Genomic DNA, 17,997 nt, shown 5'->3' with positions numbered 1-17,997 from the left:
AATCTTCACGAAAAGATACTGTGGTTATTCGCTTGCTCTGGTTGAAACCAGGCCTTATTGTTCTGTTTGATTCGGTTTGATTTTGTTTATACTTGTCCATTGTTATGGGTGATTTTGAAACATGGCAGTATTTTAAAGCAGATTTTGTGATTTATTAAACTTTAACTTGATACTTTGCAGAGGATGACCGTTTTCGAGCTCCATCTATGGGCAACCTAAATAATGGACGCTTTCAACCTAACCAAGCGCCATATGATCCCAGCACGCACAGACGGGACCCCCATGAACAAGATCCTCGCTCTAAGTCAACATCTAACCTAAATATGGACACTTCATATGATCGTCCTGATCCAAATGTTATGAAACCTGCTGCCTCAGTTGCTGCCCTTGGTCCTGGCCCTCAAGGTCATCCTTACCCTCCAAATTTTGGTCGCAAACCAAATGACTACGAAAACCAACCGCAGTTGAACAGCTTGCCCCCAGAAAGGAATGAGCCTGTAAAACCAGTTCGAAGCTTTACAGACATCAATCAAAACAACATGCCCACAAAACCCTCTCACCATCATAGTCAGCCTTATCTTCATCCACAACGATCTAACGATCGCTCATCTGTGTCCTCGAGGACTTCATCTAACAGTAACCGTGACAACAGACCCCAGTCTGCATATTATGATGGCCAGAATAGAGAGGACTTTGGTCAATTGAGACCCAAGTCAGACGAAATCACTCCCAACAAGATACGGGAGTGGCAGGAGAAATTGGAGGATCCTCGCACACAGCCATTCCAGAACAACCTTCATCCTGATCACCATTCTCCTCATTATAATCCTGGAAGGGATGTGAACGATGCCCGAAATATCCAAGACATTCCAAAACTGACAGTCAACAATCATCCTCGGCAGCCCAATTTCTATGAAAACACAGGTCCGTCACAAGAAGCTGTTCCTCCCTTCCATCAGCTTCCGAAGCAGAATGACGAGAAACCCAAACCACCTGTCAAACCCAAGCCTGCAGCAAAGCCCACGCAGCCAAGAGTCACTCCCACAGAAATTCCATTCACACAAGTTGATAATCGGTTGTCACAGCCCCAGTTTTTCGATCCTAAGTCATCTCCACAGGAGTCTCCCAACTTCTATAATCCTCATGCAGGGAAACAACAGTTCCAGACACCTAGACAGGACCCTCGGGCTTCGTTTGGACAGAAGAAAATTTCTCCCGAGAGGCAACCTGGTCCATATGGGTATAGAGACCAGGAAGATATGCCTCCTCCCCCTCAAGATGAATATGCCCCCGAGTTACCCCCACCCCCATCTAATGATGACCTCCACGAGAACTCTCCACCCCTTCCCCCTCCTCCATCACAGGAGTATGTGCTTGAACAACAACTGCAAGACGAACAAAGACGCATGATGAACCAGATGGGTCAGCAGAGGAATTTTAACTCCGATCCTCGGTTTGGTGGACCTGCTGGATATGGCCGGAATGAGTTTGATGGTCAGCAAGGCCAGTTCCCTGACCGGAATCGTGCTGGTCAAGGACATACTGATAGACAATTACCAGGTAACCAGCAGAACAACATTCATCCCAATTATCAGAACATCAGCTTCGGTGGTCCCGAGACCCAGCCACCTCCTATTCCACAGCCTCCTGAGCATAATGTGTACGAACAATACGAAACGCAGAGGTCGGAAATGCAGCCACCTCACCAAGCTGGTGCCATGCACTTAACCGTAAAGGAGGAGTACAACGTGGGAGCCTCCCCCTGGGATAGAGAGGAGAAGGAGAGAGAGCAAGAGAGGTATGAGGAAGACTTGTCCAAGATGAGGGAGATGGAGATAGCCGGGCTAGAATCAAAACAGTACCTCAACCCACAGGAGCAGGAGCGACTTCGGAAGCTGCGGCTGGAGCAGGAGTTTCAGCGGCGGGTGAGGGAGACGATGGACAAAGATGAAGATGAGGACTCTGATACAGAGCTTTCAGAGAGGCTCTATGTGAGTGGGCGTTGCATTGTTGTAGAGATCTTATTCAATTGTTTTTCTTTTCCAGTTTGAGGACATTTTTGCTGTTTGTATCCTAAAGAACCTGACAACTTTTAGCCTCCTTGTCTTGTACAGTCTACTGTTAGTGTTCATGTGATCCATGGTAGAACACTTTGGTGACTAAATGGGGTAAATAGTGGATATGATTAAGATGGGTGCTAAAGAGGTAAATAAGAATGCTTATTCTAAGGTACTCTTCTCAGACATCATAACCTAGACAGCTTGGAGTAATCTACCCATTGGATGTTGGTTAGTCTGTCTGTGAGGCTGCCATTCAAATCTTGTGTATCAATCATCCTGTGAGAATTCCTGGTTAGAATTGGTCCCCATCAATCGATGCTAGTCGTAAGAGATGACCAAATGGATCGGGTGGTCAGATTGGTGACTCTTTGTATCCTGGCGTGGATTGATTTTCACAATATCGATCACTGATCTGTTCCTTGCTCCATTCTTTACCGATGTTCTTCATATAGCTGGAATATTGCTGAATGTGGTGTTAAACAACAAACAAACAAATCATATCAATCAAACAATGCATTCTCTACTTTTCTTGAACTATACATTTCAGTCTCGAGAACGGATGATTCAGGCCATGAAAGATGATCTGGACAAGTCACGGAATCGTTTAATTGACCTGGAGAGGAAACGAATGATAGATGAATTTGAAGCTGAGAAAGATCGGTTAATGAGGTAGGTGACATTGTTGAAACCAACACTTTAGGACATACTGATAACTTGACGAGCTCGCTCACTGCTGTGTTAACCATAGCTGAAGTCAGCTGTCCTTTCGTCTGCAAAGATGGGGGACACGGGTGTCCAAGTCGTCTAAGGTGCCGTCATTCCCTGTTTCACACCAGAAACCTATGATTGTGGGTTTGAATCCCGGTTCACCCAGATTATGTTTCTAGGTTTGCCACACCATACCCGTGTTTGTGGGTTTCACCGACGTGGTAAACGTCTGAAACCTGCATCACTTCAGGCTTTCCACCCACATTAAGCTGACACGCCATGATATAACTGGAATACTGTTAAAAGCGGCGTTAAACCAAACTCACTCACTCTGCAAAGATGACAATGCTGCCCGCATTTATTGTTTTGTGTTTGGGACATTGTGAGATGAATGTGTGGTGATTGATTATTAAGTGTGAGTATGTTCGTGTGTGTAGGTTAGAGCGTCGCCTGGAACAGTTTGAGAAGGACAGAGAGGATCACAAACTGAGGATCATGAAGAGGCAGGAGAAGAGACAGAAGGATCATGAAGAGCAGCTCCGGAGACAGAGGGTGAGGATTGGGTTAGCTGATGGGCAACAGGGTGGTAGGTCATGGTAGTGCATGGAAAGGGATGAGTCGACACAGGTTGGTAATAGGAGTCCATCTGGGGGGATTGTGGTTGTCCACAGGGGTGGTTGGTAGGTCATAGGAGTCCATCTGGGGGGTTTGTGGTTGTCCACAGAGGTGGTTGGTAGGTCATTGGAGTCCATCTGGGGGGATTGTGGTTGTCCACAGAGGAGGGTGGTAGGTCATGGGAGTGCATGGAAAGGGATGAGTCGACACAGGTTGGTAATAGGAGTCCATCTGGGGGGATTGTGGTTGTCCACAGAGGTGGTTGGTAGGTCATAGGAGTCCATCGGGGTGGATTGTAGTCGTCCATAGAGGAGGGTTGCAGGGTAATTAGGAGTCCATCTTTAAATGGATGTTGGTCACTCATGGGATTCTTTTTTGTAGTTGGTGGGAGGCTGGTCTGGGAGTTAATTAGGAAGTTTTTAATCAAGTTTTTCATATGTTTTATTTGGTGACATTTGGGAATGCGATCAGAGTTCCATTTGGAGAGATTGGAGATGACTTTTCCTGCAGTTGTTTGAATTTGTGCAATTTACATTCCGCACTTCATTGTACAGAACTCAGCCTTGTGTGGCTTTGTCCACTTTTGTATCATTTAAATTCATCCTCAGATGAACAGAATCATTTGTAAATGTACTCTTTATGTTGACAAAGGTTTATTTGAAGATGACAGTTTGATTTGATTTTAAATGGTCTGTGCGTAATGTTTTAGGAGTTAAGAGACAATCAGCGTCAGCGGTTTGAGGAACAGAAGCGTCTGATGATGATGGAGGAAGAGAAGATGCGACAGAGGAGGGAGGAAGAACTGGCCAAGAGGAAGCAATATGTATGTAGTTTATAGGCCGTGATGACCAAAGACTTTATCCACAAGGCTACTATCCAACTGCTCCTTTCATTTGAAGGAGGGGGCACAGGTGGCCCAGTCGTCTAAGGCGCCGCGATTCGCTGTGCAGAGTTGCGTCCCTTGGCCACGCCAGAAACCTATGATTGTGGGTTCAAATTCCGGTTTGCCCCGATTATGATTCTAGGTTTGTCAGCACCATACCCGTGCTCGTGGGTTTCACCGAAGTGGTAAACGTCTGAGACCTGCATCACTTCGGGTTTCCTCCCACATTAAGCTGACACGCCGCGATATAACTGGAATACTGTTAAAAGCGGCGTTAAACCCAACTCACTCACTCACTCATTTGAAGGAGATGATTACATTTAGATCAAAACAAGTTAAAGAACACCCACAGTTGGAAGCTGTGTGGTGCAATACCTGCAGTCATGACACAATAAAGTATTGGTGTTCTGTAACTTCTTTTGAATAGTATAGTTTAGGCTCAGATGTTGAACTTAATGTGGACAGATATTCACAAAATTACTCTAAGGTAGATTTATTTGCTGATATTCTACAAATACAAAAGGTTACATTGGCTCTTGGGCTCTTGGGCTCTGAGCTAGATCAATAGTGATGACACTTGTTTGGTACAGAGAATGAACGTGAAGGTATTCTTGTCCTGTTGAATCAGTGACCCCCGTAATCATGTCATGGAAAGATTATTACGTTAATTTTTTACTTATCCTGCATTACTTCTTGATGCATCTACTGCTTAACTTTCGACAAAGAAGATGAGCAGGAATGTGAATTGGTTGTGACGTCACAGTCTGTCACATGACAGCGGCAGTGGGCTCTGCAAAAAAATTAGACTTGAGATGGAAACAACACTCTTTTCTTACCCGGGACCATCGTGAATGCACTGTCTTCTTTGTCGTAAGGGAAGCAGTAAAGAGTAATGCAGGATATGTATACCCATGTAAAAGATATTTAGATTTTACTGATCTTCCATTGCACTGGAAAGCATTATAACAACGCTAGGTGGTTAATATTGACAAGAGCTTTTAACCTTTGTTCTTATCTTTCAGGAGCGAGAACAGTTGCAGGAGATGCAGGCAGCAAGAGAAATTGAGGAGGCCACACTCCGGGCACAGATTCGGCAACAGGAGGAGGAGTATTCCCGGAAACGTCTGGAGAAACAGAAACAGCTCCGTCTGGAGCAGCAGCGAGAGATACGTGTGTCGTCCGAGAGACAGAGGATCGAGTCCATGCAGGAACAGAACCGGGCTCCTGGATTCGATCATCAGCCCTACGCTAATCTCCCACCTGCCCAGCCCAACAGGGATGTGCCACAACCTCCGGAGAGAAACAGTTCCTTTAATATGATTCAGAGAGGTAGCATGCGAAATTCAGACTATCAGGGGTCCAATTTTCGTGATCAGCCCCAGCCAGTCAGGAGGATGGGTCCAGAGACCACTGCACCTGCTACCACAGGCAAGAAGTCAGTGTCATTCAATACTCAGCTAGAGCAACTGAATACATACAGCGTGGGAAGTGTCAGCGGGGAATCCCACCCATCTGTGTCGTCGTATCGTTCCTCGCAAGGCTCCCAGTCAGAATCAACGGATCATCAATTCATGGACCATCCTGGAATGCCTCATGACTCAAACGATGTGTTTGCATCACCGCCGCAAAACAACATCAATCATGATATCACGTATGTTGCTGGCGGAACGCCTAATGTTGTTGGTGCCCAGGAGATCTACAGAGACCCCCGACAACGGATCGCGGCACAAAAAGCAGCAAACTCTATCAAAAGGCCAGGCGCGGAAAGAATGTCATTCAGAGACAAGATGAAGTATTTTGCTACTGAGGCTGGTGAAGACACCATTAAATTGAAACCAAAAGCTTCCAAGACTTTAAGAACCATTGAATCTCAGTTAAATGGCCAATAGTTTCAGTGCATGGAGTGACAAATTCATGAGGATGGATGAAAAGAGAGTTGGCCGACGGAAGAGGTCCATGTGGTATTTGTGCCCTGGTGTTAAAGCTGTATGTAAATATTCTTCTCAGGTTGACGATGGGCCGGACGCATGTGGCTGGTAATGGGAGGCTGGGAGGAAATACATGGAATTAGTTGTACGAAGCAGCTCTTTGTTGAGGCTGACTTCAGTGTACCGTTCCTCAGTGCTGAGAAAATATATCTAATATATTGCTTCCTGAAGCAATAGTGCTTTGAATCGTGTACATTGATGAGATATGTCTGAAGAGAAGACGAAGACTTTAGCAAACTGAAATAACTTGCCATTAGACGTTGTAGCATTCCATCGATAACATGTTATCATTTTATTTCCCTCATTTATGAAAAACGATACAAATGTTAACTTGACGACCTTTTTTATTCAGAAATCATGACACGAAGGCATTCAGAAATGATTTCACATAAGGTAGATGATTTCACTATTACAAGACTTGTACAAAGATATGAGTAAAAGTGAAATCTGTTTAAGAGGGAGAAAGGTGACTGATCACAGACAAGCATATTAAACATGTTTTGCTCATTTCGTACATATATAGATATATATCATATTTGTTTGTCAGTTGTCGAGTGTATAGTGTACATACACAGGCGTCATTCCTTCTTGTGGTGCATTGTTTGTACAATATGTATTCATTTAGGGAACATTTTAAATTTACTATTTTTACTACCCAACTTTTATATCTTTGAAAATAGTTTCTGTGCTAACATTATAGTTCTTGCGGAAGTGTTTTATAGATTTTCTGTATTTTGTCCATATAATGTGTGTATGCCTCAGCAGGGGCCGCCCTGCTCCATCTATTTTTGTCATCTAATCATGTCATGGCTGCTGCGATTAACTCTGCATATCTTCATCGTTGATACGAGCGTGCTAGGAGATTGCTTTCAACAGACGTCATCAGAGTATTCTTTGTCAAATTACATGTTGATAAGCAGGCCAAAATATTTCTCGTTGATGTATCATTTCATGTTTCAACCCAAGATTTACAAAAGGAAACATATAGGTACTACTAAAAGAAAGTTAAGTAACACCCGATTCTGTTGTGACAGATCAACTATTGTAATTGGAAAGAATTGGTTGGTCCTTTACTTTTTTTGAGTGGTATATGTTTCATTTCATTAGACACATTGTTGAATTGATGGGACGCAGTCCCTCACATCATCCAGTTTCCTGTGTAGTTTCCGTAATGAAGTCATGTATCATTGTACTGATGAAGATATGCAAAGCTGATGTAGGCCATTTGTTGACATATCGCCAGCTGGTTGTGAGGTTTCTATGCAGTGAGTCCATGATGTTTTAGGCAGTGCCTTTACTAATGACATCCATCCAAGCACCTCAGTGATAACGTTTACAAATCAGAGTGTAATTTTCTAATAATGTTCCCAATGATATTGTGATACAACATTGATATTTTGGTTGTGAATCTTAACTCTGGCCGTCCTCCGCAAGTACCTTTCACCCTTCCAGGGTTTAGCAATGGAAATATTTAAGGAGTAAAATAACTTTAAATTTTCATTGAATGTGTAAGTGCTCTTCTTGCAAAATAGCACATAATGAGTGGAACTGAACCTATGGGAGAATATATATCTCAAAAACAATTTTCAGGAATGTTGAATTATTTATAGAAAATTTCAAACGTTGCATGACTTGAAGTCTTTAAGCAAGTGAATGGGGAAAAACAATGTATTTTATCCTTGTTCTGAATTATGCTACTCAACATTTGATAGGAATATTCGAGTTCATGTGAGGTCTGAATAGTACATAGTATGTACTGCTCAATATTTGCTAAGAACCAAAATGGTCATCTTTAGTCAAAGGTGTGGTTCTTAACAATGGTTGAGTGGTATGGTATTTGACGTTTTCTTGGAACTGGCATTTTTCGGCTTCGTGTCAGCATTGGTTCACATTTTGATGAATTATTGTCACGAAGAATCAGGTCTCATCTCTGTATTCTTATCTAATGTTGAGTAGTATAGTTTCAAAGTCAGCTATGGAAATATATTTTTTAACTTCAGTTTCTGACATGCAACAGAGGCATGTTATTGACAGCATGTGAAGATGGGTGTTTTATCTGCTACTAACTGCAGCATCTAGTTTCAAGGTCTGTGATAATGACATGTCCGATATGACAGGAATCCACTAACATGCCTACACAAGACAAATTCACAGACCCAAGGTGGAAACGTTAGCCCAGATGTAGATCTTATTACACTGTACATTATGATTAAGTATATACATTGGAGCAATAAAATCATACAGAAAATAATCTCCTTTTATGTCTTCTTTTCAGCCATGCTTGTGTCAAAGCAATGGTGGAATGAGAGTAATTTTCAACACATCTGACTTTTTGTCAGCGTTCACTTATGATACAAAACGGAACATAAATAGTTTGGGATCATAAATACTTTGCGGGATGTTTTTATGAGTGAGTGAGTGAATATGGTTTTACGCCGCTTTTAGCAATATTCCAGCAATATCACGACGGGGGACACCAGAAATGGGCTTCACACTGTTTTTATGAAATGGTGTGGAATTATTTTATAAATTGTGTCTTCACTACAAATATCCCCCCCAAATATTCATTGTCCCTAACTTTTTTTGTCCTGTACATGGACACACCAATACAGAAGTGCTCAACGGACGTGAATAGGAGACAAGATATCTATATGTATGCTGTGGTACAGTGTGCACACTAAATACTATACTGTGCACATGAAATGAAGAGACCTGATTAGAAATAATTGTATATTATATATTATGCTGTAAAAGTGGAATACTATGTTTACCCTAGAGAGCAACAGTGTCATGTTATTCATGAAATGATTGTGAAAGTTGAGTCCTTAACATATTGATAGTTGACTCAATGACATACTCCTTATATTAAATAATCCTGTGTGATTGTTTATGATATTTGTTTGTACTTTAACTTCTGTTAAATGACTTTTAGAGAATTCTTGTATCAACTTGTCATTGTCACACACGCCTCTTTATAGTCTTATGAGCAACACGTGTGTCCACGGGAGCAAAGTCAATTTCATCGTCATGACCTGCACGTGCACAACGTGTGTACACCCTTTATGTGATTATGAGGGCAGCCATCTCCTACACTGGTAGAACCGAGTTGGTGCAAGTTCTGGCGAACTTTACAGCACAATGTTACACCGATAAGATTCTTCAGCCACACTGTTACGTGTTGATTCCTAAATTGAAACAATATGTTAACCCAAAAATGTGTACGTAAAAAACTTGAGCCAACAAATGATATACAATTAACAATTGTATTACAAAATTAACTAGGTTACAAGTCAACACAATTTACTGCACAACAATTGCACAGCAATTACAATGGCAGTACACAATTGATTAATAGTTAAATATTCAGTTAGGGTATGTCATATGATGGCAGTGGTCAGCATCAAATACAAAAATACCGAGCAAAAGTTGGTAATAACAGTATAATCAGTTGCGACGATGGTCAAGCTTCCGAGATTGGGCAAAGGCAGGGATTCCGGTGTGATCTTCACATGAAAGCTGGTCTTGATGTAATCTCAGATAAATATGTGTGAAAGTAACACACTCTTTTCACCTTAAATCTACACAGCCTAACTGGCTACTGGAAATTTCCACACAGTGCCCTAACCAGTCTAGTGGCACTAGAACATTACAGAACATTCTGCATGAGTCCATGGTATGCTGGAAGTTTACATATCACACTAGCATCTAAATATAGTAACTTCCTGATGACTGCTTACATTAAATAGTACTACATTCCTGACTAGTAATCACTGCTGTCTACCGAATGTCTACAGAAACAATGTAACACAGTTCCAATCATTCTTCAACAATAATTATGCAACATGTGAATGTCATTTTCCAACGAAACAGGGTAGTCAGGCTCACTGACTTGGTTGAAGCATGTCATCGATCCCAATTGCATGGGTCAATGCTCATGATATCAATCACTGGATTGTCTGGTCTAAACCTGATTATTTACAGACCTCCATCACACAGCTGGAATATTGCTGAGTGCTGCTTTAAACAACAAACCAACCAACCAAACTCCCTCGCTGAACAGAAGGATGACAAATCATTCAGAAACATTAGCGCGAACGCACCACTTGTTAAAGTGTGGTGTTCTGGACAGCACGGGCTGCATGCGCAAATGTGTGCGGCGGGGAACTCTGTCCCTAGCCTTGTCACTTGTACAGTCATGCTTGGTAGAGAGCAGCCATGTAGACGGTGGCTGCCTCTGACAGTGTCAAATCAGGGCACAATGGTCGGAATTAAAGTCAAATAAAGACTTTAATAAAACCAAATAAGGGTTTTTTCGTAGTCAAATAAGGACTGAAATATAGTCAAATAAGGACTGAAATATAGTCAAATAAGGACAAATCATAGTAAATAGTTATTTTAGAAATTGTTTCTGAAATCGTGGGTCAGTTCAAATATGGGGTAAATTTGTATTTTACTTATTAAACAGACATTAACTTTAAGTTTTGTTGAGTTATAATTTTAGACTTCCACTGCGTATCAAAATGGTAGCAGAGCGTGGTTACCATACCAATCGTTGATAAATCACATGTTGATGTGATTTGAACAGACAGTTTAGTTTCATTGTACATAGTTTCGATATAGCATAGTCAACTGGAAATTGGTTGTATGATAAAGCACAGGTCGTAATTTGTAGTGTTTATCCAACAACCGTTACCATAGTATTTATACACTGTATGTTTAACCGTGTACATTTGCGTTGGGTATTATGTTGAATTTGTATCAGAAAACTTGATCACGTGTTAGCTTACAAACATGTCCCATACTAGTGTAATCTCTCTCATAAAGGGGAAAATGGACAAAACAGAGCTTACACTTGACACAATTGCAGACATACCTCTGCCTGAGTCTGATGGTATTTCAAACAAAACAGATTATGAATCTACAATGAACTCTCTGAAGAGGAAAAAAATGATAGTTAAATCAGCTTTCACAAAATCAAAAAATGCTTTGGAGAAGCTAGTTGATCAAGGAGATATTCCATCACGAATGGAAGTTCGGGAAGCTATAGACAAATTAAACAGTTGCCAGCTAAAGGCTTTAGAAGTTATTGTGAACCTGTCAGAACTGTTTGAAGCTGTTGGTGATAAAAACAATATGGTCAAGGTTACACAGGAAGGTGAATTATTAGAAGAGGTAGGTACTAAAGCTCAAGACGATGCACAGGACTATCTCAGAAATAGGTCTGATGCTATTTCCAAATATTGTCTGTCACAAATGTTTAATTCTGAAAAGAAGGTAGAAGTGAAAGATGTTCCTGTAAAAAACGCTTCTTGTAATACGAAATCAGTCGGTGGGCAATCAGGTTATCAAGTAGAACCACATCATGAACCAGTTCAGATGGTGAGGCAGCATTCAGATAGTTGTTACAATCGTAGGGCACCTACACTTTCACACAGTTATGATATTGGTCAGGACATGTGGAAACAGTTGAAGCGTGTGTCTATCCCTGTCTTTACTGGAGATGTCAAATCATATGAAGCCTGGAAGGCTGCATTTATTGCTTGTATAGACAAAGCACCTGCCACACCAGAATATAAGTTGCTTCAGTTGCGCCAGTATGTTAGTGGTGATGCAATGAAGGTCATTCAAGACTTAGGTCACAGCGCAGCAGCCTATAGTGTAGCTCTTGAGAGACTGGAACGTAAATTTGGAGGAGTGAGACGTCATATTGCTCTCCAATTGGAAGATATTTCATCCTTCAAGCCAGTGCGACCTGGTAATGCAAAAGACTTTGAACGGTTTGCTGATATGCTGGATGTTGTGGTGGTAAACCTAAGGGAGTCTGATAGGTTAGAAGAGTTAGGCAATGGATCTTTGTATGTACAGATTCTGAAGAAAATGACGGAATCCATGATCAGTCAATACCAAAGATGGATATTTGAAACTCAACGACAAGAGTCCGTTGAAGCATTGCGTGAATGGGTTTTAATGGAAGCAGAATTCCAGATCATTGCTTCAGAAACCATCAATGGGTTAGCTGTTAAAGGAAAGACAATATACCATAAAGGTCCAAACAAATCTGGGTCGTTCTTTGGTAACAAACAGTCTGAAAGAGATCACAGATGTCAGTTGTGTCACATGGACAACCATGACATTGTGACATGTAGGAAGTTTAAATCGATGACAGTTCCCAGGAGATGGGAAACTGTCAAGCAGTTAAACCTTTGCTTCCGTTGTTTTGGTTTCAGTCACTATGGCAGAACCTGTAGACGCAACACCAAGTGTGGTATTGATAACTGTCCTGCATTACATAATCAATTACTTCATTCAAAAAGAAGTGTAGCTTATAGTAATAGTGACAATACTCAAACATCACTGCAATTTGAAACGAGTTCAGAACATGAAGTTCCAAAGGTCACAACAATGTCGTCCACAAAATCTGATAAGTCTACGCTCCTTTCACTTCGGACTGTACCTGTTGTTATTAAAAATGGACCAAACAGAATTGTTGTAAATGCATTGTTGGACGATGCAAGTACACAAACCTACATTAATGAAGATGTAGCTTCACAGTTGGGGTTAGTAGGTAAAAGGCAAGATGTCTCTGTCAATGTCCTAAATGGACAAAGTGAGAAATTTCAGACCACAGCTGTTCGATTTGGTCTTGAAAGTATGGATGGGTCAGTGGATATGACAATGTCTGCGTTAACTACTACTCGCGTCACGGGTCAAATGCAAGTTGTCAATTGGCAAAAACATTGCAAGCGGTGGTCACATTTGCAACATATTCAGTTCCCAAAGGTGAAAGCCCCTCACATTGTAGATTTACTCATTGGAATGGATTACGTGGAATTACATCGATCTTATGAGGATGTTCCAGGTTGTGATGGAGAACCAATAGCCAGACTCACTCCTCTTGGGTGGACATGTGTTGGATGTATTCCTGGAGATTCGGGACATCAGAGATCTTATAGCACTTACTTCTCAAATGACAAAGAACTTGAACTAAACTATATGCTTCACAAGTTTTGGGAAGTAGAAGAGTTTCAGTCATCAGAACCAGTCTTGACAAAGCAAGATGAATCGATTGTTGAGTTTGTGCAACAATCTGTCATTTATGACAATGGACAATACCAGATAGGTATACCTTGGAAAGCAGATTTCAAGTGTCTTCCTGACAATTACAACGTGGCCTATAAACGCCTCTGTAATACAGAGAAGAAGTTGTCAAAAGACAAAGCTGTAGCTGAAGCATATGATCAGACTATTTCAGACTACCTTGCAAAGGGTTATATTCGGATTGTAACTGCAAATGAAGATACCTCTTGCAGTCAGTGGCTCTTACCACACTTTCCTGTAGTACGGCCAGATAGAAGTACAACCAAAATCAGGGTTGTTTTTGATGCTTCAGCGAAATGTCAGGGTATATCATTGAATGATATCATACACCAGGGACCAAAACTTCAGGGTGATTTGTTTGAGATACTTCTTCGATTCCGCAAATACAAAATAGCTTTGGTTTGTGACATTGCTGAAATGTATTTACAAATAGGAATTCCATCCAATGACCGTTCATACTTTAGGTTCTTGTGGAGATCATTAAAACAATCAGAAATACCACAGATATATGAATTCCAGAGAGTGGTCTTTGGCATGAATGCTTCTCCTTTTCTGGCACAATACATTTCTAGGGAAAATGCAAGGAGGTTTGAGCATCTCTTCCCAAAAGCTGCAAACACTGTTTGTAAATCCACGTACATGGACGATGGTATGGATTCTGTTCCAGAAGTGGATGATGGTATTGAATTGTACAAACAACTTACAGCCTTGTGGGGAAAAGCGGGAATGCGATCCAGGAAATGGTTATCAAATTCTCCAGAGGTCCTCAGACACATACCAGTTGAAGATAGAGCATCCGAGGTCAACTTGATACAGGATGAGTTACCGTCAGCAAAAACACTAGGTCTTGTCTGGCTAGCTCAAGATGATGATTTCTGCTTTCACAGTCCTAGGGTGGGAGATAACTTGATACTTACCAAGAGAGGGTTTCTTAGAGAGATAGCAAAATTGTTTGATCCCCTTGGTTTTCTTGCTCCATTTCACATCAGGGCAAAAATTACAATGCAGAAACTGTGGTTGTCAGGTATGGACTGGGATGAAGTGGTTGAACATGATCTCAAAAAGGAAGCATCACAATGGCTCACAGAGAGAAGTCAGTTAGATGGATTACGGTTTTCCAGGTGTTTGAACCTTGATGACAGAACAACAAAACTACATGTATTTGTTGATGCATCTGAGGATGCATATGGTGCAGTCTTATATTCTGTCAATACTAATGAAAACGGTGACAATTCAAGCCAGCTGGTAGCAGCTAAAAGTCGGGTTGCTCCTTTGAAGTGTGTAACCATCCCTCGACTTGAGTTAATGGCAGCTGTGTTAGGAGTTCGGTTGATGTTGGCTGTTTCGCATGCCTTTGAAATTAGTATTTCCACTTCAGTACTATGGACTGATAGTCTTAATGTGCTGTGTTGGATCAAAAATCACAGCCGTTATTTCAAGTCATTTGTAGCCAACCGTATTGCTTTCATACAGGAGCATACTGATACCTCTCAGTGGAAGCATGTTCCATCAGAACTAAATGCTGCAGATATTATCACCAGAGGAACATCAGTTCAGAAATTGTCCACTGCATCTTGGATATATGGACCAGAATTTCTGCATTGTGATGAAAGCAAATGGCCTGAACAAACTGTGAATTTCAGGACATCGCATGAATCTGAAATGAAAAAGAAAGATACAAAACAATCTGTATCCCTAGTCACATTTGTTGATTCAGTTTGGTTACTGGAACCTTCAAGATTTTCCGACTGGAAAAGGCTTACACGCAGTACAGCATGGGTGTACAGATTCATCAACAATGCTTCTGTTAAATCAGATGAAAGACAGTTGGGTTGCTTAACTACAGAAGAAATTGCTGATGCTGAAAAGCACATCATTTGTAATGCACAAAAAGATGCATTCTCAAAAGATTATTTGGCGATAACAAATGGAAAGCATGTTTACAAAGGTAGCAAACTCATTAATCTTCATCCTGTTGTGGATGATGATGGTCTCCTTAGGTCTGGTGGCAGACTCAAACATGCAGATTATTTGCCGTTCCAAACAAAATTCCCAATTATTCTGCCTAGAAAACACTGGGTAACGAAGCTGATTGTCAAGAAGCATCATGAAGATGGCAATCATGTTCTTGGAACAAACCAAGTGCTTGCTGTTTTATCCTCTCGTTTTTGGATAATTGCCGGTCGTGAAGAAATTCGTGAATGGGAACGAGAGTGTTCACATTGTCGTCGACAAAAGGCAAAGCCAGCAGCTCAAATAATGGCGCCACTTCCAAAGATTCGTTTGAGGTACTCTCTTAGAGCTTTTGAGCAGGCAGGTGTTGACTATGCTGGGCCATTTCTAACGATTCAGGGACGTGGAAAATCCAGAGAAAAACGTTATTTGTGCCTCTTCACTTGCTTAGCAACACGAGCAGTACATTTGGAGATGTCATATGCTCTAGACAGTGATTCGTTTCTTAACGCATTCTACAGAATGGCGAGCAGACGAGGGCTACCCAAGGAAATCCTATCGGATAATGGCACTAATTTTGTTGGAGCTACAAATGAGCTGAAACAACTTGTTGCCAAACTAGATACAGATACTGTGAAGTCATCTCTGGCGAACAGAGGTGTGATCTGGAAATTTAATCCTCCTCATGCTCCAAACTTTGGTGGAGTTTTTGAATCAATGGTTCGGGCTGCGAAGCGAGCAATATATGCCATTCTTGGATCTGGAGATATAACAGATGAGGAATTGATGACATCCTTTGTTGGTGCTGAAGGACTTATAAATTCTCGCCCTTTGACATATCAAAGTGCTCACCCAAATGATGAAGTGCCTTTGACGCCAAACCATTTTCTACATGGTCAAATGGGTGGAATCTTTGCTCCAGATTCTGTAGATGTTACTCCTTTTAATCCAAGAAGAAGATGGAGAAGAGTACAGGAACTTGTACGTCATGTCTGGAAACGCTGGATGAAGGAATGGTTGCCTTCACTTCAGACAAGAAAGAAATGGTTTTCACCCAGTCGGGATCTACAAGTGGATGACGTGGTTATCATCATATCACCAGAAGCACCTCGGGGAAGCTGGAAGCTCGGGATCATCACGAGGACATATCCAGGCACAGATGGTCATGTGAGAGTTGTGGACATTAAAACAGACAAAACTATAATAACGAGACCAGTCACAAAAGTTTGTCCTCTGGAATGGACACAAGGCGACAGACGGGAACAAAAGACAGAAAAGGGTGAAGAGGATGCGACGAACAGAAGAGGATGAAGAAATCAAAAGAAAACAGATACAGAAGAGGAACAAGGACACACGTGAGTGAAAAGGACATTCTGATTATTGACATTTACAGGAAAATGTTTGTGTTTCTCAAGGACTTCAGATTACATTTGTGATCGTGCGATTAAAAAGTGTTTCTTTTTCAGGATGAACTTTAATTGAACTTTGAAATGTTTATTTTTCAGAAAATTGAACATTAACGTGTGATTGTTGTCAATGTTTATTGCTTGAAAATTGTGTTATGATGATTATTGTAGAATTATGATAGACATTGGACTATCATAGTGGGGGGAAATGAACAGAAGGATGACAAATCATTCAGAAACATTAGCGCGAACGCACCACTTGTTAAAGTGTGGTGTTCTGGACAGCACGGGCTGCATGCGCAAATGTGTGCGGCGGGGAACTCTGTCCCTAGCCTTGTCACTTGTACAGTCATGCTTGGTAGAGAGCAGCCATGTAGACGGTGGCTGCCTCTGACAGTGTCAAATCAGGGCACAATGGTCGGAATTAAAGTCAAATAAAGACTTTAATAAAACCAAATAAGGGTTTTTTCGTAGTCAAATAAGGACTGAAATATAGTCAAATAAGGACTGAAATATAGTCAAATAAGGACAAATCATAGTAAATAGTTATTTTAGAAATTGTTTCTGAAATCGTCGGTCAGTTCAAATATGGGGTAAATTTGTATTTTACTTATTAAACAGACATTAACTTTAAGTTTTGTTGAGTTATAATTTTAGACTTCCACTGCGTATCACTCGCACTAAAAATATGTATTTTTCAGAAAGAATATCTCAGCTTACAAATGTAATTAATTATTCACCTTCATGTCAACATTTCTTACATTAAATGCTAACATTAAAGATACTACCTTGGATTTTCCATTTGCTTGATGTGAAATCTTACTGTGAGGTAGTTTACAGGAAATTGCAAATACATCATGAAAACTTAGAAAAGAACACACATACATTAAACTGTGGTTTCTAGTTTATCTAAATAATGATTTGTTTGTTTGTTGTTTAACAGTGCTCTGAAAATAATCGAGTCTGGACCAGACAATCCAGTGATTGACATCATTTGCATCAATCCACACAATTGGTATATGATGACATGCATCAACCAAGTCAGCGAGCCTGACCACCCAATCCCATTAGTCGCTTCTTACGACAAGCATGGTCCCTTCTTACGACAAGCATGGTCCCTTCTTACCACAAGCATGGTCGCCTTTTACGGCAAGCATGGGCTGCTGAAGACCAAAAATTACACATAAGCATGAAGGTGATGAATGCATGGAATGCATGTAAATATTGCATAGCAATGAAACAAACATACTCTTTACATACTCTGATATACAGAAATTGTAACTATA

General features: G+C 41.0%; 2 protein-coding genes across 2 annotated transcripts in view; both read left to right on the top strand.

Annotated features, from left to right (window-relative positions):
* The window catches only part of LOC139475903 (afadin-like), a 79,704-nt gene extending 71,214 nt beyond the window's left edge, over positions 1-8,490 (top strand). The window contains exons 22-26 of the mRNA XM_071259120.1: positions 181-1,991; positions 2,608-2,729; positions 3,206-3,320; positions 4,093-4,206; positions 5,289-8,490. Of these exons, the coding sequence (XP_071115221.1) occupies positions 181-1,991; positions 2,608-2,729; positions 3,206-3,320; positions 4,093-4,206; positions 5,289-6,155 (3,029 nt within the window). The 3' untranslated portion in view covers positions 6,156-8,490. The remainder of the gene's footprint in view (positions 1-180; positions 1,992-2,607; positions 2,730-3,205; positions 3,321-4,092; positions 4,207-5,288) is intronic.
* A 7,337-nt stretch (positions 8,491-15,827) lies between these two features.
* On the top strand, positions 15,828-16,616 carry LOC139475665 (uncharacterized). The gene has a single exon (XM_071258853.1). It carries the CDS (start codon positions 15,828-15,830, stop codon positions 16,614-16,616), a length of 789 nt encoding a protein of 262 aa, XP_071114954.1.
* Positions 16,617-17,997: the final 1,381 nt, after the last annotated feature.

This window comes from Haliotis cracherodii, unplaced genomic scaffold, assembly GCF_022045235.1.
Source record: "Haliotis cracherodii isolate W230 unplaced genomic scaffold, xgHalCrac1.p SCAF_3, whole genome shotgun sequence".
NCBI classification, from domain to species: Eukaryota; Metazoa; Mollusca; class Gastropoda; order Lepetellida; family Haliotidae; genus Haliotis; species Haliotis cracherodii.
This window is presented reverse-complemented; position numbering and strand designations above follow the sequence as displayed.